Source organism: Palaemon carinicauda, chromosome 20 (genome assembly GCF_036898095.1).
Source record: "Palaemon carinicauda isolate YSFRI2023 chromosome 20, ASM3689809v2, whole genome shotgun sequence".
NCBI lineage: Eukaryota > Metazoa > Arthropoda > Malacostraca > Decapoda > Palaemonidae > Palaemon > Palaemon carinicauda.
Window position 1 is genome coordinate 95555788 of NC_090744.1, and position 25707 is coordinate 95581494.

Here is a 25707-nt window from a genome sequence, read left to right on the forward strand (position 1 = left end):
ACTGTACCTACCGTACGGCGGGCGGGAGCGGGGCCCGCGGGGGACTTCGCGACTCGTTGTGTACCCGAGGTAGAGGGTTGCAGGAAGGCTTCAGGAACTTCCGTGAGAGGGGTTGGAAACGAGGGTTGGCGCCCAACACTAGGGAACCAGGAATCCAGGCCCTCTTCCATCCGCATAGGGGACCTACCTGGTGTCTTAGGAAGCTTCCATCCGAAGGCATCACTCCCTGCGGAACCTAACTTACCCTGGTTGTCGCCGCCTGCCGAAGAACCTGAAACACAGGCCCACGAAGGGGGCGAAGACACAGAAACAACATTGCTACACCACAAGGGGTCATCGGAGGAAACGTGCCCCCCAAGCACAAGGGCCGAGTCTCCAGAGCTCCCTGACACAGCACTACCGGGCTCCTCACTAGCCCGAGAAGGCCCCGCAACCCCCACTTCACATTCTCGTAACGCACCCACTGAATATCACTCCAACCAACACACTCGAGGCACGTATCCAAAGACGAACAAACTTTGCCCCTACAGGAAGAGCAAAGGGAGTGAGGGTCCACTTCAGGTTTGGAGAGGAACGCTCCACACGATTTTCTGGCTCTAGGCCCAGGACAACGGCGGATCTGCTCCATAACGCACAAACACAAGACACAGGAACGCAGGGAATCAAAGGAATACACTTGGGAAGCACAAGGAAGGGTAGTGAACAAACAGGAACACAAGGGATAAGCACAAGTTACCACGCGGTAAACACGTGGCGCACACAAAGGGTCGAGAGACGAGAGCGACGTGGTGACACGTCGCGACCAGAGAACTTACCGACGCTCACGACCCAGGCGGACCTCGACCTAGCGCAAAAGCTACCCTCGGGGCACGTTCTCTTACGCCCGAGATAGCCCTCCATAGAAAACGGGTTTTAGGGTATACTACACAAAACTCTGGTCGGTAGAGAGGAGATTACAGGTAACTACTAAGAAAGTAGTTCGAGGTAAGTATTCGTGTTGGAACAATCTCGGATTCATTTAAACAATCGTCTCTGAAGAAACACACTAAATTCGTTTCCTCAATAGCAAATGTCTTCTTAAACAATTGAAAATCCTTATGAATCAAATAAATAACTATACATGATTTGAGATTCTAACATGATATATCTAAGGAACCTGAGTTCATATCTTACCATTACTTTCCAGGAAGAAATTAAGAAAGTCACATTTATGTTTAACAGTTAATTTTGTACAACAATATTCCTATGGGGATTGGATCATAAACAGTCATTCGTCATTAGATAAAAAGTAAAGTACCATTAGGTTACACAGGCTTCCCTTCATTACCAAAGAATACATTTGATTTGTTCTAATGTTTAAAAGCTCTATAATTTATCCTGCATCATTTGCAATGAATTGAATGTCTTCAAGTTTTAATCCTAAGGTCTGGTCAACAGAATATTTGCCAATTAAGTAATTACCTGATACCATTGATTTATGTCAAATACAGCCAGATAGTGGCTGAGTTTAAGGGATCCCTCGACTAGTACTTTCCCTGCCCATCCAAAGAAGCACAGACTCTGTTCAGGAACTGGCCCAGCTGGAAATACAAAAAGAATAATAGAATGCAGTACACAATTGGAACAGGAAGTAAACAAAGATCATCTAAAATCTCTATAGGGTTTTTATTTTCATTCCAAAAGTTTATTATTATTATCATCAATTTTAATAGCCAAGCTACAAACCTGGTAAGAAAAGCAGAATTCTACGAGCCCAAGGCCTCACAAATATTTTTATTTCAAGAGTTTACTCACCAATTCTCTCAGCTAATATTAATCACAAGTAATTTCTAGCTAGAAATTAAAAAGTACTGCATTTTCATACTGAAAATTTCTTTTGATAAATTCATCCAAAAAAAGCATCAAGCCTAAAAAGAAAGCTTATGAATACAGGTCTATTGATAAACTAAGGTGTTACTCTATTAGAATAAAGGATAATTTATGAGAATAACTTACAGTCTTCATCTGGTGTGGCTAGAGTGGAAATTCCAGCAGATGCCCCCGGGGTCATGGTAGAGTTATGTATTGCCTGCTGAACCGTCATGGCAACAAACACACAGCTGGGTAGAGGTGGCTGGCCCTTAAGACCTAGTCCCCCCGTAGCAGTGAATTCAAATCTTGGTGAAATAGACGCTAACCCTTGATACCAGAGGCCATGTCCTTCTATCCAAAGTTTCTTATCGTAATTCATGGCATACATAGTACATAGTGCAGCCATGGGAGTCTCCCTCTTATGTTTCTCTTGCTTTTCAATATGTCCATCTGTCAATATACATAGAGCATTATCATATAGAAAGTTTTCAAGTCAATTCACCAAGAATATTTTAATAAAATCTTGAACTCAACGTTCATCATCAAAGGTTTTCAAATTTTATCTAATAAGGTATTTCTGGACAACTGTATCTGGGAAAATTATACTCAATTTTATCATTTCTAAAAACAGAATTCTTTATTTTTTATAACAAAAATACAAATAAAATTCTTTCTCTGGAAATAGGCTAAGGCTGACAAAATCCAGTATTTATACCTGTACTGCATAACTAAACGTGAAGAAAAATTGGGGAGCATGTTAACTTGATATAGATCAATATTTTGTTATTTACACACAAATATGATATGACCAATTTGTCACCTTTCTAAAATATTTACCATATAATTAGCACTCAATCTTTGTGGGAGTTAGGTAACAGAGACCGCCATGAAAATAAAAAAGCCAATAATTATTGGTGCCACAGGGTCAGTGAACTAACTAATACCCCTTAATCAATCAGCCACTGCGTATCGACTAACTCCCTAAATAAAGCACTACAGTGTTTTCACGTAGTCCACTTACGGTAAATGTTCAATAGTGCCCAATTTTAACATCCTTTCCGTCATAAAATCATCTAAATAAAATAATTTTAAATTTCATTCTATTCTTTTCACAATCCCAATTTATTAAAACTTAACTATTCAATTATATAGGAATAAGTTTAATGTTATTAATAATTTAATAAGTAGGATTTTTACTATTCCCAAAAACTTTAATCTATTATATCTTAATTTATTTTCTTTCCTTTTATAATTTTTATTTAATTATATCCCATTAATATATTTTAAATCTTTCTTGTGCAAATTACAAACATTGTACTGTAGTTAAATACATAGATTGGAAAGACAAGACTACTCCATATTTAGTACAAAATATAAAACAAAAATTTCCATTCTTTCTTCTTTTCCTTTCTCCTTTCCATTTCTGCTATTCATACATTTTCATTGTTCATTCACATCTACGTTTATTACTTATACCCTTTCTTATTGCCTTTCTTATTGCGTATTATCGTTATTCCCTTTCTTATTTCTTCTTATGATCTTCAGTACTTCTCACGACGTATGTATTAATCTTATCTAACAGAGATTCTGTATTGACAAATGTACAGCATTAAACTTTGTATATTGTTTCCCATATCTTTCTTTACTCTCCCTGAAGACTTTAACCTTGACTGAGCAACACCTGGGAGGATTACTCTACTTATAGTCACTATACAACCTGCCTTACATTGATTTGTTTGATTGATAAAGAAATGTTTTTTCTCTACCTATCCTTTAACAGAAAAGTATGCACTTTTTTACACTTCTGAAGATAGCATAACCCAAGTATATGAAATATGTTCTGTTCTACTTTTCCTTTATTTTCAGTTAAGAAGCAAAGAACCAGACCGAACCTAGGGTCAGGAAAAAATCTAAGTTATCATTAATTATTTGACTTCATTGAGTTAACTGGTTGCAAAATTAAAATTCATTTCTTTTGTTTGCCATGGTGCCTGATACTGGAATTAAAAATTAATATTTAGCATACTGTAGTGATATATAATACCATGTAATATAAAAGGGATTTTGACGAAGGAAAAATCTATTTCTGGGGAGAGACCTGTGGCTGCCGGTGAAAAGAGTCCTTCTTATATATCTTTTCTGATAAAACCTTCCAATTATACCAGAGAAAGATAAAAGCATGGAATGCTGAGGTTACAACCCTCGCGCGAGCACCTTTTGGGTGTCGTGTATAAAGCAAAGGCGCGTGAAATCCACTATTCACAGGTTGTCTTCCATTTAGTTAATTCCTTCGTCAAAGGGATGGGCCGATACAAAGGCCCAAGCCAACCACCAGCGCCACACCACCCACGCCACGACGCGAGCGCCATCTGAACAACATCCTTCGTTTTGGACTGGTTAGTTTGGAATTGTTTTGTGGTGCTCTCGACCTTTTTTATCATTCGTGGATTTATTTCATCATGTCCGAAGCTCCATCTTCACACATTCCAATGTTAAGTACCATAGTTTGTTTTGACAGCTTTTTATAGTACCGGGCTTTTGTTTTATATCCAGTATAGTAATTTATGATTTTCATTAATGCATATTATCAAATATTTAAAGACTATACAAGTCTCTTTTAATAATTTCCATCATTAAAATTTCTATTGAATGGATTTATCAGAGAATAGTTTACAAATGATGGCTATAAAGTTACGCATATTTGCTATTTTACAGTCAATTATTAATGTTATCCTGGGTAGTATAATGTTATACAGGACAATAGAAAATGTAAAAAGTTAAGAAAGAAACGGAGAACAAGAAAGTCACACTAGGCAGAAATCTTAACCGTGACGACTCCAAAAAGGTCCGTAGAGAATATTTTAATTCCTCACATTTTTTTAATCTACATATGCGGAATATTTGAATCCAAGAAGACTGGGGCCTGTCTGGAATTTGATTTTAATATTCTTGATTTTCCTGAAGTTATTATTCTTTACATTGTGTTACAGTATGGTACTCTATATGGATGCGATACTAAGTATCAAGTTGTCCCCAAGGGTTTATTTTTTTCAAGCACATTTTGCAGTATATATTTTTTTTTTTAATTGCTCTAACAGCCTTAATTTTTGTCATAGAGAGGTCAGGTTGGTCTCATTCTCTTGGAAAATGCCTGAGGTTTCTCAAAAAATTATCAAATATGTGCAAAAAAAATGTAAATAGCAGTTTTTTGCAAGGACGTACCGGTACGTCCATGGGGGTAAAGGGATGAGTTTTGTGAAACGTACCAGTACGTCCTTTGGGGGCAAAAGGGTTAAGCATCACTACAATATGATTGACAAAAAAAGTTTTTCAAGTATCAAGTTGTATTTAAACATCACATCAATATGATTTACAAAAGAAAAGGTTAAAAAACTTTATCAAACTGAAAATAAAAACTAAATAATCAGAAATGAGGCAACCAAGTTCAGTGGAACATAAACCTAACCCAATATAATACAATACATATACAAACCTGCAAAATTCCAACTCCTACAAAGCCACAAGTAAACAAAGTTCTTGGGATCATTTTCTGGCTCCTGACATGCAAAAGAATGCACTGGTGGGACATTATCCTCATAAGGACTTGTACAACTGGAATGAAAAATAATAGATTTAGCAACATTAAGTACTCAAGATCTTCCACAAATATCTTACAATAAATAATAACCTTAGAGCTCAATTAGTACAATTCTTTTATCCTTATAATGCAGTTTCTTAGCTTGATGCTTTCATATCGCCAAAACAATACTTAGATGACTAAGCTTGCGAAGTTCAGCTTATTACATCATCAATTATGACCCCTGACCAAACAAAACTTTTCAATTATTTACCAAGGCAACTGTCACACAAGAATTTGCACATCTTTTAAAAAGTGAACACAGGGAGATGATATTGCTCTCAGACCTATAACACATTCCAGAATAAAGCAGTCCCTTCAAATGAGGGATTCCATTTTAGGGATCCAAAAAGTAGCTCTGATGAACAGAGATAGGAATAAAATTAAATTGATGCAAAGTAAATTGCAAATAGAATAGAACTGCAACCCAATGGGACTAAAGTCTAAATACCAAGTCTGTATGGAATAGCACTAGTCTTCACCGTCATCCACATGGTATTACTGTACTTGCATTCTTTGAAAGTTTCATCATAGACTTGTATATAGACATAAGGTCCATACTCATACTAAAAAAAAATAAAATTTACTCATAATATATGAAAAATCGTAAAAAAGGGACAAGACTATTCGAAAACCTGTTCATTGACAGTTACTATAGAAAAAGTACTTACTCTATGGTTAATGTTGAAAGATTAATGATCTGAAAAGCGCCAAAATTATAGCCAACAACAAGAGATGCTAATTGGGGAATAAACTTGATTGCTGTGATGGTAACAAGATGACTGGATGTCTCAAACAAAATACTATCATCTGGCCCAATAAGCTGAAATCGACCACCATGACTCATACCATCTGAAAATGAACAAGAAAAATAATAAATTGACATCAATCAGCTTTCATGTTTCATAATGAAACATTTAGAACATCATATATAATAATTAGGTACACAACAGGCAACCTTCTCATCTCTCACATCCCTTTGTAATAGTTACCAAACATCCAAATATGTGCACAGTACCAGTATTTACTCAACAATTTACAATTTTTTTAGAATACAATTAATCTTATAAATAATTATTTCTTAAAGAAAATCCATTTAAAAAAACCTGTTGTATTTTACTTTATACTCTATCACAACATACAAACTTGATAAAATTGTAGGTGTCATAGTAAAGGACAAAAAATTGAAAATCATTACTCTCAAATGTTTAAACCTATTATTCAAAAATGTATAAACCAGTTATGAGTTATGGCAGTTGGCAATATAGGAAGTTATTTGGATACTTTAACCTGAGCTGAAGATGACAGAATACAGTATGTATTATAAAATAAAGCGGCTGAAATTGTAGGACATAAAAATATAGTAAAGACTTATTATAATCATCATTAACTGAGTGCTACAGTAATACTGTCAAACTGGAGAATGTTAAGAAAAAGACAAAACAAAAAGTTTTGATCTCAGGGAGACTAATAAATCCCAAAGTTCAGGCCAAGCTGATGTTCAATCTGCATGCTTTCACAGAGAGTTGTGAAAGAGGCTGTGCTCAGGCCTAACAACAGTAAGTGTAAACATGAGTTAATTACCTTGAACTATTATTCTTATAAACAGAAAACATTAATTAACACACAGTAATGTACATGAGATCTAGTTGTGGCGAAGGTTATGTTTTGATAGGCATATATTTTGTACGTCTGTCTATGTTTGCAATTTGCATAATTCAAAACTATTTGACCGAATCTCACGAAATTTGTTGGGATGATTGGTCATGATCCACGGACAATTTGATTAGATTTTGGGAGATTGGGTCACAGGTCAAGGTCACGAAAAGGTAAAATCTCTCTTTGCAATATCGTAGTCAATTTTTATCCGATTTGCATGAAACTAGTGCCAAACTGCGCATAATTCAATTGCCTATCTTGTGATTTGAGTGATATGTTTAAAGGTCAATGTCAAGGTAAAATAAAGTCATTGCTATATAGTGGTCAATTTTTATCCGATTTGCACGAAACTAGTGCCAAAATGTGCATAATTCAATTGCCTATCTCATGATTTGAGTGATATGGTCAAAGGTCAATATCGAGGTAAAAAAAAGCCTTTGCTATATAGTGGTCAATTTCATCAGATTTGCATAAAACTAGTCCCAAATTGTGCATAATTCAATCACCTATCTCGTGATATTCATGGTAAAGGTCACAAAAAAGGTTAATGTCTTTTTGCTATATTGAGGCCAAATCTTGTGAAATTTGGTGGGATGATTGGCCATGATCCAAGGACAATTAGATATGATTTTGGAAGCGATTGGGTTAATGGTCAAGATCACACATGAAACTAGTGCCAAAATATAAATGAAACTATAGTCCATTTCTTTTATCGAGTCAGATTTGCACCGACTCGCAGCGGTGCCCTTTTAGCTCGGCAAAGTTTCCTGATCGCTGATTAGTTAGAATTATCTCGTCCAACCAATCAGCGATCAGGACACTTTTCCGAGCTAAAAGGGCACCGCTGTGAGTCGGTGCAAATCTGCATCGCTAAAAGAAATTGACTATAGTGCCAAAGTATAAAAATGTGTATAATTCAATTGTCTATTTTGGTGTCGATATATCAATAAGTAATTTACACTAATCAAATTCTAATCTTAGTAATATTAATTCCAACATGTTGAAAACCTAATCCTATGAATAAAAGGGAGCACCTATTATCATATAACTCAAATAAAAGTAAAGGAACCTCTTACCACTTAAACACATAGTTAGATGACATTGCTGCCTCACCACATTGATACGATTACGTTCAGCTTGCGGATCAGGCGTTGCAACGCTCCTAAGGGAAGCTGGTGACAATTCATCTGACGTCACTTTGTGACCTAGAAATAGATAATTTAATCAGTAAGTCATCATAAATTCAAGAACATTATTTCAAGAAGAGGACAATCAGTTCTACAATACCTCAGGTTTATACCTTTAAGGGGAGTATCCGCTATGGGTATGGACATATAAACTTTCAGATACAGTGAACCCTCGTTTATCGCGGTAGATAGGTTCCAGACGCGGGCGTGATAGGTGAAAATCCGCGAAGTAGTGACATCATATTTACCTATTTATTTAACATGTATATTCGGACTTTTAAAACCTTCCCTTGTACGTAGTACTGTTAACAAACCACCCTTTAATGTACAGAACACTTAATGCATGTACTACAGCACCCTAAACTAAAACAGGCACAAATATTAAAGGCGATTTTATATCATGCGTTTCCTAAACACCTAAAAAGCACGATAAAAAATGGCAACCAATGTTTTGTTTACGTTCATCTCTGATCATAATGAAGAAACAAACTCATTTAGTGTACACATATATGTATAGGTTAGTTTTTGCATCGATTATATTGATTATACAGTACTGTATGTTGATTTTTTTATTACCAATGTTTTAGTTTACGTATTTTTCTTAGGACTTCCAAATGAAATCTTTTTCTTTATGACGCCGCCTGAAACGACGGCGTGTACGCTCAGTGAACAACCACGCTCAGAACAAACAAGGCATTTAACGCGCATGATGATAGTGATAAATAATGATACAGTACATACAGTATTTACAGTAAAAGCATTTACAAAATATGTTACCTTACAAATATAAATTATACAGTACTTGTACGTAGCAAAGCAGGAAAACAATTTGAGAGAGAGAGAGAGAGAGAGAGAGAGAGAGAGAGAGAGAGAGAGAGAGAGAGAGAGAGAGAGAGAGAGAGAGATTGTTTTACGTACGTAAATGTAAATTTTAAACAAAAAAAATATGATAGGTTACAACATGTAGACTTTTAAAACCTTCCCTTTAACTTAATGCATACAGTACGTACATTACTAAACTATAAAACAGGCAGTAAGAATATTAAAGTAAAAAATAAGATTGTTACTGTACTCACCACGAAAGAAGTTGAAGAAAAACTTGAATGGTGATGGCGATGAATTTGCTGCACAGTAGAAATGATGATGATGAAGCTGATGATGTGTTCTACTGTGGAGTCAATGATAGTATTTTACGTCTCTTCAGACGGAGGTGTCTTTTCCTGGGACACCTCTTCAACTTCTTCCTGGGAAACTTCTTCAATTTCTTCCGAAGGCGTACTAGCAGGAGGAACTGGCTCTTTTTTGCGAGGCTGGAAGAACATTGTGATCGGAAGTTGTTGCCGCTGCTTCTTTTTTCGATCCAAGAGCATCCTGTAGGGAGTCATGATGTCATCGACCTTGTTGGAGAATTGCATCGAGCGAACCATATCCTCGTCCCACTCTTGTAACATATCTTTCGCCTCCTTGATATGGTTGCAGAACTTGGCAAGCCGTTCTTATGTTAAGCCCGTTTCTTCGACATTTTCTTGGGTCTCTTCCTGGGTACCCTCACTCTTCCTCACTTGCCGATTTCGTCAGGTCTTCGAGGTCTGCGTCAGTTAGGGGCTGGGAATGGCAGTCCAACAACTCGTCGACGTCTTCAGTCGTCATGTCGCCAAACCCGTCACCTCCAATTATGGCAGCCAACTGCACAGATTTCCGTATTGCAGTGTTGGATTTCCGACGGAGTAAATCCCTTGTCGTCGTAAACAATATCGGGCCACAGCTTCTTCCAGCTCGCATTCACGGTTGCAGGTTTCATCTCTTGAAGTGCCTTTTGAATATTCTGCAGGCACGTGGCTATGGTGTACTGCCGCCAGTACGCCTTCAAGTTGAAATCTTCATCCTCGTCATCTTGGGCAGCATCCACACACGCAACGAGGTCCGCCAAGGTATTCTTCGTGTAGAGGGCCTTGAACGCCCTGATAACCCCCTGGTCCATCGGTTGAATTAATGACGTGGTGTTGGGTGGCAGGAACTCAACCTGAACGCCCTCACGCGACAGGTCAGTTGCGTGTCCACCAGCGTTATCCATAAGGAGAAGGATCTTGAATGGCAAGCCCTTCTCTAAGAGATATTCATGGACTTGCGGGATGAAACACTGGTGGAACCAGTTGGAGGTCAGCATCTTCGTAATCCATGCTTTTTGATTATGCATCCAGTACACGGGAAGGAGATTCTTATTTTTATTTTTCAAAACGCGAGGATTTTTCGACTTATAAATAAGCCCCGGCTTTAACAAAAATCCAGCAGCATTGAGACACATCACGAGGGTAACGCGATCCTTGAATGCCTTAAAGCCAGAGGCTTTGGCTTCCTCTTTGAACAGGAAAGTTCGCGACGGCATTCTCTTCCAAAACAAGCCAGTCTCATCCATATTAAAGACTTGTTCCGGCTTGTATCCACCTTCGGCGATAATATTCTTGAACGTCTGGTTCACGTAAGTTTCAGCAGCGGCAGTGTCAGCGGAAGCAGACTCCCCATGCAGGGAAACGCTTTTCAGGGCGAAGCGTTTCTGAAACTTCGCGAACCATCCTTTGCTTGCGGAAAAACGTTTCTGAGGCTGGGAATCAGTGGATGTCCCTGGTTGAGGATCATCTGCATCATCATCATCTTCAGCATGGTTGCCGTCGTCGTCTTTAGGTTCCTTTGCAGCAAAATTCTCATATAAACTCAAAGCCTTTGTTTGGATTGTGTTCGTATCCAAGGCTATGTTCTTCTTCCGGCAGTCGGCAATCCACACAGCTAAAGCACCTTCCATGCGTACGATCGTTTTATTACGCGTTGTAACGACTCGCTTCGCTGATCTGCTAAAGGTGATTGCAGCCGTCTTTCTAATGTTCGCCTCGTCCTTTTTGATATAGCGAACGGTGGATTCGTTGATGCCAAAATGGCGGCCGGCGGCCGCGTAACTTCTACCATCTTTTAACATGTCGAGAAGCGTAACCTTCTCAGCTATCGTCATCATCCTTCGGTGGCGTTTAGGCTCACTACCAGCCTTACTAGAAGCAGAACGCTTGGGAGGCATTGTACAGTAGGATTTAACAGAAAGTTCAACAAAAAGTTCAACTTAAAACAGTCGCACACAGCACAGATTAAACTTCACAAACTTAAAAACGTCTACTCAGCGATACGCGGAAAGAGAAAGTGAACGATCCAGCCCCGCGAGAACTTTGATGCTGCGGGTAGAAGATGCGGGCAAAACACCAATCACAGGCTAGATAACAAAACTTGAGTTCTGATTCGTCATCTATCAGCGCTTGAACCAATCACAACCCGTCTTACAGTACTATGATGCGTTGGTTACTCATAGAAGATGCCCCGCGCATACTGAACGTACGTAGATTAAGTACAATACCGTAATAATAATAAATAATGATAATAATACTGTACAGTAATAATAATAATAATAATGATAATAATAATAACAATAATAATTTTATTAACAACAACAACAATAATAATAATAATAACAATAATAAAAATTTACGTACGCTATTTTACGCCTCTCTCTCTCTCTCTCTCTCTCTCTCTCTCTCTCTCTCTCTCTCTCTCTCTCTCTCTCTCTCTCTCTCTCTCTCGTACGCTTATTCGAAATGTGATTTTTGCAACAAAGAATATTATTGGATGCAGTACTGTACTGTACTACGTACATATACATACAAAAGATTCATGGAAAAGAAGCACATCCATTACAGTACACACCATTCTAATATGGTATGACTGCATCTGATTTGCGTTTCATGTTCGATTTAATTTTACTACGTACTGAATTATCGTATGATCACATTCTCTTTTCGTGTTTTATTTCTTTCTGTGCTGAATTATATATCATATGTAATGCAATGAACAATCAGTAAGAGCAGATATTACTAATTACAGTATTAATGGAATTACAGGTAACAAAATATCGTATTTGGTTGTCTTCAGATTTCGCGGTATTTTCGAATTTTCCGGAAAATCCGCGATATGTATATATATATGGATTATGGGAAAACCCCGCGAAGTGGTGAATCCGCGATTGTCGAACCGCGAAGTAGCGAGGGTTCACTGTACCAAAAATCGAGATATTACTTCTATCTATGGAAAAACATGTCGTACGTGCCCTTCTTGAAATTTCTGGCGTTAATTCTTATATATAAAGAAGAAGTTGCAGTTTTTTAAATGGTTACGTCATTCTACTTGCGTCGTCTGCTGAAGATCATGAGGGAGGTGCTTTCTAGATCCCGCAAAAGCTAAACCAAGCTACAACGAGGGAGTTGGCATCTCCTGACACCCTCACCTTTAGTGACCAATACCCCTAATGGGGGGGGGGGACTTGGGGCCATGCTTGCGGTAATGAGTAGAAATTGTATCGGGTAAGAAAGTTAGTTGTTCTTCAAATAATTTAGACTTTTTCTAAATAAGTATCGATAATGATATTTGCTAATGAGAGCTATAATGTCTTGCTTTCGTTCATTCTCTCATAGAAAAACTTTGAACTTCGATACTGTATCTCAAAACTATACTTATTGACATTCAAAACTATTTTTCTTGCTATTTATCAACCAATTTCAGATCCAAATACATCGTTGTAAAGAAAAATAAATTTACAATATTTTCTACGGAGGAATTTTTTCTAACATTTTTTATTTTTCCAACTTTTAAAAATATATAAACAAATATTTATATAAAATAAAATACTAAAAATATGGAAAATTCCTCCGCCAATTTTGTTTATATTGTAATAAAAAAGATTTGTGGAAATTTTAAGTTAATTTTATTTAGTACTTTTTCATAAAAATTGAATTTAATCTTTTTTGGTTTAATAGTTTTTATTCATTAAAAAAAAATTAGGCCGAATTCAATGAAAACTGCACAGATTTATCCTTGTACTAGTAAGTATAACATATAGAAAAATTAGAATATTCCAGTAATAAATAACGGTTTTGGGTTCAATGGCAGATGCTCCCCTTAAGGATATTCCAAAACAGGTGAAAATTCAAGCAAGACAAATTAAGATATGTAGCAAAGATAAGTTGGATAAGGAAGAACAAAGATATAGGGAAAAAATGATATTTTAATTATAAAATAAATTTTTTAATATACTTACCCGGTGAATATATAATAGCTGCTACTCAGCGGCTCGACAGAAAACACACTCGAAAAACTCGCGAGCGATCGCTATGAAGGTTGCGGGTGTGCCCACCAGCGCCAACTATCGGTCAGATACCACTCTTGCATGTAAACAAACCCTTCAATTCTTCTCGTCCCGCTGCGTCTCTATTGGGGAGGAAGGGAGGGCCTTTAATTTATATATTCACCGGGTAAGTATATTCAAAAATTTATTTTATAATTAAAATATCATTTTTAAATATTTAACTTAGCCGGTGAATATATAATAGCTGATTCACACCCAAGGCAGTGGGTAGAGACCAGAGTTAATTAAGTTTACAGCGTATAAGCTAAGAGTTTTTGACAGTTATCAATATAACAAAACCAAAATATATAGGTACCTGGTAAGGAAGTTGACTTAGACGATTACTCTGCCTTGTAAGTCTGTCTTCCTCACGAAGCCCAGCGATCCTCTTAGGATGCTGAAAGACTTCCAGGAGCTGAAGTATCAAGGGCTGCAACCCATACAACAGGACCTCATCAAACCCCTAATCTGGGCGCTCTCAAGAAATGACTTTGACCACCCGCCAAATCAACTAGGATGCGAAAGGCTTCTTAGCCTTCCGTACAACCCATAAAACAATATTAAAAACATTTCAAGAGACAGATTAAAAAGGATATTGGAATTAGGGAAGTGTAGTGGTAGAACCCTCACCCACTACTGCACTCGCTGCTACGAATGGACCCAGTGTGTAGCAGTCCTCGTAAAGAGTCTGGACATCTTTCAAGTAAAATGACGAGAACACTGACTTGCTTCTCCAAAAGGTCGCGTCCATGATACTTTGCAGAGATCTATTTTGCTTGAAGGCCACGGAGGTTGCTATAGCTCTAATCTCGTGCGTCTTAACCTTAAGCAAAGATCGGTCTTCCTCATTCAAGTGGGAATGGGCTTCTCGTATTAAAAATCTGATAAAATATGACAAAGCATTCTTTGACATAGGTAAGGATGGTTTCTTAACCGAACACCATAACGCTTCAGATTTACCTCGTAATGGCTTAGTACGAGCTAAATAGAACTTAAGAGCTCTAACGGGACATAACACTCTCTCCAGTTCGTTGCCTACGATCTCTGATAAGCAAGGAATATCAAAAGATTTAGGCCAAGGACGAGAAGGCAGTTCATTCTTGGCCAGGAAACCAAGTTGAAGAGAACAAGTGGCTTTTTCTGTAGAAAAACCGATGTTCTTGCTGAAGGCATGAAGTTCACTGACTCTTTTAGCCGAGGCCAAGCACACCAGGAAAAGAGTCTTAAGAGTGAGATCCTTCAGGGAGGCTGAATGTAATGGCTCAAACCTGTCTGACATGAGGAACCTTAGGACCACGTCTAAGTTCCATCCAGGAGTAGCCAAACGACGTTCCTTAGAGGTTTCAAAAGACTTAAGGAGATCTTGTAGATCTTTATCGTTGGAAAGATCTAAGCCTCTATGCCGGAAGACCGAAGCCAACATGCTCCTGTAGCCCTTGATCGTGGAAGCTGAAAGGGACCGAACCTTTCTCAGGTGTAAGAGAAAATCAGCGATTTGGGCTACAGAGGTACTGGACGAGGATACAGATACCGACTTGCACCAGTTTCGGAAGATTTCCCACTTCGATTGGTATACTCTAATGGTAGAAGCTCTCCTCGCTCTTGCAATCGCACTGGCTGCCTCCTTCGAAAAGCCTCTAGCTCTAGAGAGTCTTTCGATAGTCTGAAGGCAGTCAGACGAAGAGCGGGGAGGCCTTGGTGTACCTTCTTTACGTGGGGCTGACGTAACAGGTCTACTCTTAGAGGAAGACTTCTTGGAAAGTCTACCAGCCATCGAAGTACCTCGGTGAACCATTCTCTCGCGGGCCAGAGGGGAGCAACTAACGTCAACCTTGTCCCTTCGTGAGAGGCGAACTTCTGCAGTACCTTGTTGACAATCTTGAATGGTGGGAATGCATATAGGTCTAGATGAGACCAATCTAGAAGAAAAGCGTCTATATGTATTGCTGCTGGGTCTGGGACTGGAGAGCAATAGATTGGAAGTCTCTTGGTCATCGAGGTTGCAAAGAGGTCTATGGTGGGTTGACCCCAAGTCGCCCAAAGCCTCTTGCACACGTCCTTGTGGAGGGTCCATTCCGTAGGAATTACCTGACCCTTCCGACTGAGGCAATCTGCTAAGACGTTCAAGTCGCCCTGGATAAACCTCGTTAACAGGGAGATGCCTCGATCTCTTGACCAAATGAGCAGGTCCCTTGCGATCTCGTACAGTGTCAGGGAGTGGGTGCCTCCTTGCTTGGAAATGTATGCCAAGGCTGTGGTATTGTCCGAGTTGATCTCCACCACTTTGTTTCGAAGGAGACTCTCGAAGTTCATCAAGGCCAGGTGGACTGCCAAAAGCTCCTTGCCGTTGATGTGCATGCTCCTCTGACTTGAGGTCCACAGACCTGAGCATTCCCGACCGTCCAGGGTCGCACCCCAACCCAAATCCGATGCGTCTGAGAATAGAACGTGGTTTGGTTTCTGAACTGCTAGGGGAAGTCCCTCTCTTAGACTGATATTGTCGTTCCACCAATTCAGGCATGCCTTTACTGTTTCGGAGATCGGGATTGAGACCGCCTCTAGCGTCTTGTCCTTTTTCCAGTGAAAAGCTAGATGGAACTGGAGAGGTCGAAGGTGTAGCCTTCCTAGCGAGACAACTGCTCCAGGGATGATAGAGTTCCTACCAGACTCATCCAATTCCTGACTGAGCAACGTTCTCTCTTCAACATCCGTTGGATTATGAGCAGGGCTTGCTCTATTCGGGGGGCAGACGGAAAAGCCCGAAAAACTGGACTGCGAATCTCAATCCCTAAATACAGTATAGTTTGGGATGGAATCAGCTGGGACTTTTCCATGTTGACCAAAAGTCCCAATTCCTTGGTCAGATCCAATGTCCAATGAAGATCCTGCAGACAGCGATGACTGGACGAGGCTCTGAGAAGCCAGTCGTCCAAGTAAAGGGAGGCTCGGATTCCCGATAAATGGAGGAATTTTGCCACATTCCTCATAAGCCTCGTAAACACGAGAGGAGCAGGACTTAGGCCAAAGCACAGGGCCCGAAACTGGTACACCACATTGTCGAAAACAAACCTCAGAAAAGGTTGGGAATTTGAGTGAATGGGGATGTGGAAGTATGCGTCTCTTAGGTCGAGAGAGATCATCCAGTCTCCCTTTCTGATCGCTGCTAAGACTGATTTCGTGGTCTCCATGGTAAACTTTGTCTTCGTGACAAAGACGTTCAGAGCACTGACGTCTAGCACCGGTCTCCAACCTCCTGTCTTCTTCGGTACTAGGAAGAGGCGGTTGTAAAACCCCGGTGATTGAAGGTCCGAGACTTTCACCACCGCTCCCTTCTCTAGCAAAAGAGACACTTCTAGTTTCAGGGCTTGTCTCTTTGATTCCTCTCGGTACATGGGAGAGAGGTCGATGGGGGAAGTCGCTAGAGGAGGTTTGTGTACAAATGGAATTTTGTACCCCTCTCTGAGCAACCTCACAGACTGTTTGTCTGCGGCCCTCTTCTCCCAGGCTTGCCAGAAGTTCTTGAGTCTGGCAACTACTGCTGTCTGAGGCTGCGGGCAGTCAGACTCTGCCACGTGAGGACTTGGCTCCTCTCTTCTTTCCTCTCTTTCCCTCGGCACGAGTACTTCCCCTGCTGGGAGCTCTGCCACGAAAGGGCGGTATAAACCTGGACGCCGGAGTGTCTATCCTTGGTCTTGCAGAAAAAGATGTCGAAGGAGTCCCTTTGCGAGCAGAGGACGCTACCAAGTCATGGGTGTCTTTCTGCACGAGTGACAAAGCTATGTCCTTAACCAAATGTTCAGGGAACAAAAACTTCGATAAGGGAGCAAAGAGTAGCTCAGATCTTTGACAGGGAGTAACTCCTGCCGACAGATAAGAGCAAAGACTCTCTCGCTTCTTAAGGAATCCTGAAGTAAAAGAGGAGGAGAGCTCATTGGATCCATCGCGGATGGCTTTATCCATGCAGGACATAATGAGTAGGGAGACATCTCTATCAGCCGATGAGATTTTCCTACTTAAGGCTCCCAAACACCAGTCAAGGAAGTTGAAAACTTCAAAGGCTCTAAAAATGCCTTTCAGCAGATGGTCAAGGTCCGAGGATGACCAACTAATCTTCGAGCGTCTCATGGCTAGGCGGCGGGGAGAGTCTACAAGGCTTGAGAAGTCGCCCTGGGCAGAGGCAGGGACTCCCAAGCCGAGAACTTCTCCCGTGGCATACCAGACGCTCGATCTAGACGAGAGTTTAGATGGAGGGAAGGCAAAGGCCGTCTTCCCCAAACTCCTCTTGGTTTCCAACCAATCGCCTAAAAGCCGTAAAGCTCTCTTGGATGAGCGAGAGAGCACAAGTTTTGTAAAGGCTGGCATGTCAGCAGGTACGCCTAAAACAAACTCAGACGGCGGCGAACGAGGAGCAACAGAGACGAAGTTATCGGGAAACAACTCCTTAAAAATTAACATGACTTTCTTAACCCTGGATAGGTACGGTCCTCGGACACCCCTTTAAGGGTATACTCGGACGCGAACGACCCCGACGCCAAAAAAAATTCTTGAAAAATCAGTTTTTGCAGTAACCTCCTTTTTTCTTTTGCCAAAAAAAACTTCAATGAATGCTTAAAACAACTGTAAAGATAAATACTACTCATCTGCAGAAAAACTATTTATTATAAATATTTTAAAAAATTAAGTAGAAAAAAAAAAAGACCTGACATAAAAATTCATAAAAAAAAAGTTTATACATATATACACAAATCCTTTTAGGAATTGATTCTTGAATGTTTAGGACACATCTTGATGTATTTTGGATGAAGTCAGACCCATGGAGGTGAAGATCTGAAATGAGAAAAAAAGGGTAACTTTTTTTGGCCAAAAAAAATTGTCCAAATTTCATGAATTTTTTTGGGTACCCAAATGAAATAGGAAGTGGCTAATTTTTTTAGGGAATAAACATATGTTATCCTAAAATAGAAATATGTAAAAAAATCTTCATTATTTTGTAAATTACATTTATATCAGGGGCCATATCTAAAGGTAATTTTTTGAGTACTTGGAAATTTCGTAAAAAAATACATATATTTAATATATAATATGATATTTATGCAGGTAAAAATATACCAAAATATCACAAATTCTATAGGGAACAAGAATATATATAGATAGGGCAGCTTACGCTTCGGATATGTCCACAAAATGGCCGCCAACCACACTGACTCAGACTCCCTAATCTGCCACTTGAAATGTAGGAAGGGTATGTCAATTTCAAGGTGTTATTTACTAATCTAATTATTATTGGATATGCATAAAAATTGTATGGTGGGTTGCTGGATAATTGTCGATTATTTTACGACTATAAAATTCAAATTCTGACCCAAAAAATTTTTTTTGAAGGGAAATAAAATCGAAAAAAAAAATGTAAAACAATATTTTAGCTAAAAAAATTTGATGATATTCAATCAAAAAAAAAGTAAACAAAATTTTCCGACAAATAAACATCTAGAGGAATCATTACTCTGTGATAGTTCCTTAGTACGTAGTAATTTTGAAAGAAATGGGAAAAAACGAAAAAATGGCAATCACCGGAAAATCGAACACATACCTATATATACGCCATATCTGGCTAAAAAAAAGATAGGCATGGGTAGCCAGATCATCTAGAAACACTTTCCAACACTATAAAAATATAAGTTTTGCGACACTACTTGCCAATTCCTTACGGTAACATGACTAAGCAAAAAAATGCAAAACAAATAAAAAGGGGCACTCGTGGAAAAATGGCCATTCTAATATACGGCATTTCAGAAAAAAAAAATTTCAGCCACGTGCTAGACAAACCATCAAGGCATATTTTCCGACAAATAAACATATAAATGAAATATTACTCTGTGATAGTTCCTTAGTACGTAGTAATTTTGAAAGAAATGGGAAAAAACGAAAAAATGGCAATCACAGGAAAATCGAACACATACTTATATATACGCCATATCTGGCTAAAAAAAAAATAGGCATGGGTAGCCAGATCATCTAGAAACACTTTCCAACACTATAAAAATATAAGTTTTGCGACACTACTTGCCAATTCCTTACGGTAACATGACTAAGCAAAAAAATGCAAAACAAATAAAAAGGGGCACTCGCGGAAAAATGCCCAACATTCTAATATACGGCATCTCAGATAAAAAAAAAAAGACATGCACGTGTTAGCCCAACCATCAAGGCACACTTTCTAACACATAAACATGAAAAAAAAATCAATAATATACGGCAATTCCTTACTACGTAGTAAATTTTTACAAATATTGAAAAAAAACAGAAATTGGCAACCGCAGTTAAATACCCAATATACCAATAACTACGTCGTATCTGACAAAAACAAAATCACGCATGGGTAGCCAGATCATCTAGACACACTTTCCAACATTAAAAAAGCAAAAGTTTTACGACACTATTTCGCAATATCTTACGGAAAAATGACTTGGCAAAAAAATTAAAAAAAATTAAAAAGGGACACTCGCGGTAAAATGCCCGACATTCTAATATACGACATCTCAGATAAAAAAAAAGACATGCACGTGTTAGCCCAACCATCAAGGCACACTTTCTAACACAAACATGAAAAAAAAAATGAATAATATACGGCAATTCCTTACTACGTAGTAATTTTTACAAATATTGAAAAAAAACAGAAACTGGTAACCGCAGTTAAATACCCAATATACCAATAACTACGTCGTATCTGACAAAAACAAAGTCATGCATGGGTAGCCAGATCATCTAGACACACTTTCCAACACTAAACAAGCAAAAGTTTTACGACACTATTTGGCAATATCTTACGGAAAAATGACTTGGCAAAAAAATGAAAAAAAATTAAAAAGGGGCACTCGCGGTAAAATGGTCCTCGTGGTGATGAACGACATTTTAACTAAAAAAAAAAACATGCACATGGTAGCCAAACAATCCACCAAGACTTTCCACAACTGGTAACCTATACAAGTTGCACCATTCTACGACAATTTCATAATACGTAATAACTTTGATAATTATGCAAACTACCTCAGAAGGGTAAACTCGGACGCGAACGACCCCGACGCGTCTCAGAAATCGGGGAAGGAGTACAGCTACAGCAATGCACATCTGGACACTACTAGAGCGTGTAGGGGAGACACCTCCTGCAGGTCGATCACCCACAAATTCAGTCACAGGGGTGAGTCACGTGAGAAAAACCTGTTTTTTTTTGACGCTCGGGGTCGCAAACGACCCACCGTACCTATCCAGGGTTAAAGTCCATTGATGGCGGAACTATTCTGGGTTCATCAATATCTGAAGGATGATCCTCAGGATGAGGGTCAGCAACGTCCTCATCTGACAACTGCTGAGAAACAAGCAAAGGGGTTGGCAATGCTTGACACGCCGCGTCCACACGCACTGGTGCATTAGTAGCGGACCAGGACGCAACGTCATGTAACTGCTTGACAGTCTGTGAACTGTCAACAACAACAGGTGCGTGAGGACGCACAGCGTCCACCCGAGACTGCTTTGACCGCTTAGTCTGAGCAGTCAAAACAACTCTAGACTGCGGATGTTGACGCTAAGCGTCAAAACAAGTCAACTCCGATGGTTGGCGAACCTTCCTGAACGTCAACAGGAGCATCAGCAAGTTGCCTAACGTCCAAATGCGGCTGAAAACCCACACGAGACCGCATCGAGTGTGGTTCTAAACAAACTGATTGACGTGACTTGGCTACACCAACGTCAACAGGACGCACAAAGGAACGTTTGGGTGGCTGAAGGCCAGGATCTCGATGAGATAAACGGCTAGGCTCAACGGAAACCTTATCGGCAGAATAGTCTTCCATAAGGGAGGCAAGCTTAGACTGCATGTCCTGCAGTATAACCCATTTAGGGTCCACGGGAATGGGTGCGGTAACCGACGGGGTTAACGTCTGAGACGGCACAACCTTGCCTTGCTTAGGCGGCGAGCAGTCATCCGATGACTGCAACGGGTCCGAACTGTCCCAATGACTACATCCAGGACGTTGGACCTGTCCTGAAGGGACCGACTTCCGTTTAAGAGGCCTAGAAACCTTGCTCCACGGTTTCTTGCGTGAAAAGCCTTCGGAAGACGAGGAGAAAATGGGCTCTCTCGTCTTATGGTAGGGGCGATCTTGGTGAGATACGCCTGATACCATAGAGGGAACGTCTGTTCGCTGATCAAGGCCTCTCGAACCCATAAGTCGTACGACATTACTTCTCCCCTGGGCTTGGGAGCTTGCAAGAGGTCCCGGACTAGGTGAACGACAGGCACGAACAGACGAACCCTCGGTCGCAAGAGGTCCCGGACTAGGTGAACGACAGGCACGAACAGACGAACCCTCGGTCGCAACACTGTTCACAACACTTTGCGCACTAATCACTTTCCCACTTTCCGCCGTGGCACTCTGACACTCAAGTTCCTTCACGTCAGCCATGAGTTGATTACGATCAGTTGCTAACGCTTCAACTCTTTCCCCCAAGGCATGAATAGCACGTAACATGTCTTGCATAGATGGTTCCTGAGTGCTAGAAGGGGGGTTAGGAACAACCACTACAGGGGAAGGATTAGGTTCAGGGGCATGTGGAGAGGAAAAATCTACAGACCTAGATGAACTCCTCCTTACCCTATCTCTCTCTAGCCTACGTGCATATTTATCGTATTCGAGCCAATCGAATTCCGAAAGGCCCACGCATTCCTCACACCGATCTCCCAATTGACAGGTTTTACCCCGACAATTGGAACACACAGTATGTGGGTCGAGAGATGCCTTTGGAAGACGCCTATTACAGTCCCTAGCATTACACTTCCGAAATCTAGGTACTTGTGAAGGGTCAGCCATTTTGAATTAGTCAAAGAAAATTCCAAAAAACAATCCAAGTCATCAACAAATAATCTGATTCAATAAAGAGTTCAAGAGTTTATGTTGAGGAAAAACACCTGCACAGCGAAAGCTCGAACCAAAATGAAGTACTTCACCAAATATGTTGAGAAAACTCCAGGTTCTACAGCGAGTATTGATACGTCTTGTCGTCAAGGTCGACAGAGAAGAATTGAAGGGTTTGTTTACATGCAAGAGTGGTATCTGGCCGACAGTTGGCGCTGGTGGGCACACCCGCAACCTTCATAGCGATCGCTCGCGAGTTTTTTGAGTGTGTTTTCTGTCGAGCCGCTGAGTAGCAGCTATTATATATTCACCGGCTAAGTTAAATATTTAAAAAACAAGTGACATCAAACAAACCAGATAAAATAGATTAAATGCTGCAGGTAAGTTATAACCTTGTCTACATTATATATAAAAAACCTAGAAATTCGGTAATACCCTCATACAGGGTCTCCATTCACAATCTGTTAGTTAGTAATAATCCTGTCAAAAATCGTGTCTATAAGAATTTCCAACCAATCCTTTCCTGCACATACACCGAATAGCTCGACCTATTATTTCTTTATACATGCTACTCTTTCCTCATACACCTGATAACATTTGGGAAATCGAATGATTCTTCACTCAACTGGTTAGCTATCTTAATTGTCCAGTGGCTACTTTCCACTTGGTATGGGGTAAAGAGACTCTTTAGCTATGGAGGAAAACACTCCAAAATCAAACAATTGTTCTCTAGTCTAGGGTAGTGCCATAGTCTCTGTACCATGGTCTTACACTATCTTGGATAGTTCTCCCACTTGAGGGTAAACTCAGACACACTATTCTATCTGTTTTCTCTTCCTCTTGGATTTTTCAATGGTGTGTTGGAAAGGCTTAACAGAAGTGCCATAGATGGCTGATGGTTTATTGAGCGGTTGTCTTTGATCTTCATGAAGAAACCATGCCATTTCTTTGAAATACAGGCAGTAAAAATTCTGACCATTTTGAAAACAGGGAATATCTATATCTCTGTCATACCTGACAGATGTATTCACACACATTAATGAACTATCCAAGGGACAGGGATGCTTACAATAAAAATGATAAAAGTTATCTGCCCTCGACAAGAAACTTCCAATGTAGGTAAAACACATTGAAAATGGAAAGTTTGCTAGCTTCCCTTCTCTTGATGAAGCTACTAGTACTGAAGATGAGCTGCTCACTGTGAATAAAGCAAAAGAACCTTTGTAATACCAGTTTCAGTCCAACCAAGGTTATTTTCACTTTAGAAAAGATTCTGTGCAACAAAGATGGTTACGAAATCCATTTTCTAACCTTGATTTCATGGATGATGATGGTATTATAAGAGATGATCTAGTGGAGTAACTAACCAATAACAAAATCTGAATAAAGTTTGAAAAAAAAAAAAAACTGGATATGTTCTGGTGTGCATAACTCAAAACACCCCACAGTTAGCAGGGAGAGCTTTGAAGGTCCTCGTGCCATTTACAGCTGTATAATTTTTCCAGGCAGGTTTGGATAAAAGTAATGACATCTGTAGGACATGTTCAAAAAAATAACCTAGTATAAACATCATCACTAATGTGAAACTACAAGAGCGCCACTAAAAATGTGTTGATGTGCACTATGTAGTACAATTTATAATCATTATTACAATGTGCATTCATTGCATCCTACTAGTTGAAACTTGTCATTCGATATCTGTTCAGTGATTGAATACACCGAATGATTTCTAAACAAGGTTTGTGTCACTAAACCTTATCATATGTTATTATTGTATTTATATTGGATAGAGTACAAGAATATTTTCCGAAGAAATAAGGGGTACAGGTATTGAAAAAGGATAAGAATCCCAGCTCTATAGTATTCATATCCAAAACTATCATTATTGTCCTTCCTTCTGTCAAAGTGGCTATCCTGGAGGGTACTAAAGCCACACATGGTGAGTTGGCTCTGCCATATTGACCAATTTTATAAAATATTTGGTACTTAATCTATGAGTTGAAACTTTATTTTCAAGTATAATGAGACTTTCTTTTTGGTTTTTATTTCTTATTCTGTCTGGAGATAAAATGCAAAATCCAGTACCAGTGCATCATAGACTTTGCCTGTGTTGCCTGATGTATTACAATATTTGTGGACTATTTTCCCTTTTTGGAGCCCTTGGGCATGTAGCATTCACCTTTGCCAAGTAGGGTTGTAGCTTGGCTAAGAATAACAAAAACAACAGTAGGTGGCATCTATCCCAGGACCCCCACCTCTACTCCATGTGCTACAATATTGCCCTAAGGCATGACAGCCATCCCCAATCATGGCAGCTGTAAGAGGGCAATGCAGACTTTAGTGTCCTAATCCTTCCTCTACCCAGCATCCTGGACTGGATAAGTTGGGGGGGAAGGGTGAAAAGTTGTCTAGATCTGGTCCTGGATGTCGCAGGAGTCTTCTTCAGCGCCCACTCCAGGAAAGCGACAGGGTTCGATGGTCAGCCATAGAGGAACCCAGAGGAGGCACAGAAGGTCAAGAAATGGTAGGAGAGAAGAGCTAAAAGTCCGCAAAAGCTCGGGCATTACCACATCTGAATCCAGAAAATCTCTCAACCTTCTTCTGCTTACTGAACTCTACACACTGGAGAGGTGGCCACGATTGCAACTGTCACAAGGGGATTACTATAGCCAGTTTGAGGCACTAGAGAAATATGTATGTAATGCACAGAAGCCAATATCAAAGTGACTGCTCAGTGGCCTGTTGAGTGGGCACCGCTTACACATCAACCACCAGCTAATACCATTACCTTTTTAAAAGACATACTCCAACAGAATCCTCAAGAACAACACCAGTATTAAAGTAACACAAGGGCAACTTGTATTGCTTCCACACAAAAATAAACTTGTTTTAGTATTACAAAAAGAAAACATCAAGGGTAGATACTATACCTCCTAAATCGAGTGCTAAATCAAGCAAATGGAGAGTGCCATGTGCAGTTCCAATAACAATAATACCATGCCATGGCCGAAGTTCCGGGGCTAAAGTACCAGAGTCAATGCTCACTTCTCCTCCCGACACCATCGCCAAGGATGTAACCTTGAAGAAAATAGAATTTCAATAATCATTCCTTTCAAATTCATCTTTTTAACTAATTTTTGAAAAATTTTCATAAACACTAAATTCAATTAATTGAGGCACTTGACATTTAGCAAAAGGTTTTAAGGCATAAATCTTTTTAGTTTTAACCAATTGAGGAATTGT

At 39.6% G+C, this 25707-nt stretch overlaps 1 protein-coding gene across 4 annotated transcripts in view; it reads right to left on the bottom strand.

The window, feature by feature from the left end:
• LOC137614326 (protein ELYS-like) overlaps window positions 1-25707 on the bottom strand; it is a 111000-nt gene that overhangs the window by 83115 nt on the left and 2178 nt on the right. For all 4 annotated transcript variants that reach the window (XM_068344087.1, XM_068344089.1, XM_068344088.1 and 1 more), the window contains exons 3-8: window positions 25395-25542; window positions 8224-8352; window positions 6160-6340; window positions 5345-5463; window positions 1996-2301; window positions 1462-1580 (exon numbers count right to left, since the gene is read on the bottom strand). In XM_068344087.1, coding sequence (XP_068200188.1) covers window positions 1462-1580; window positions 1996-2301; window positions 5345-5463; window positions 6160-6340; window positions 8224-8352; window positions 25395-25542 — 1002 coding nt within the window. The remainder of the gene's footprint in view (window positions 1-1461; window positions 1581-1995; window positions 2302-5344; window positions 5464-6159; window positions 6341-8223; window positions 8353-25394; window positions 25543-25707) is intronic.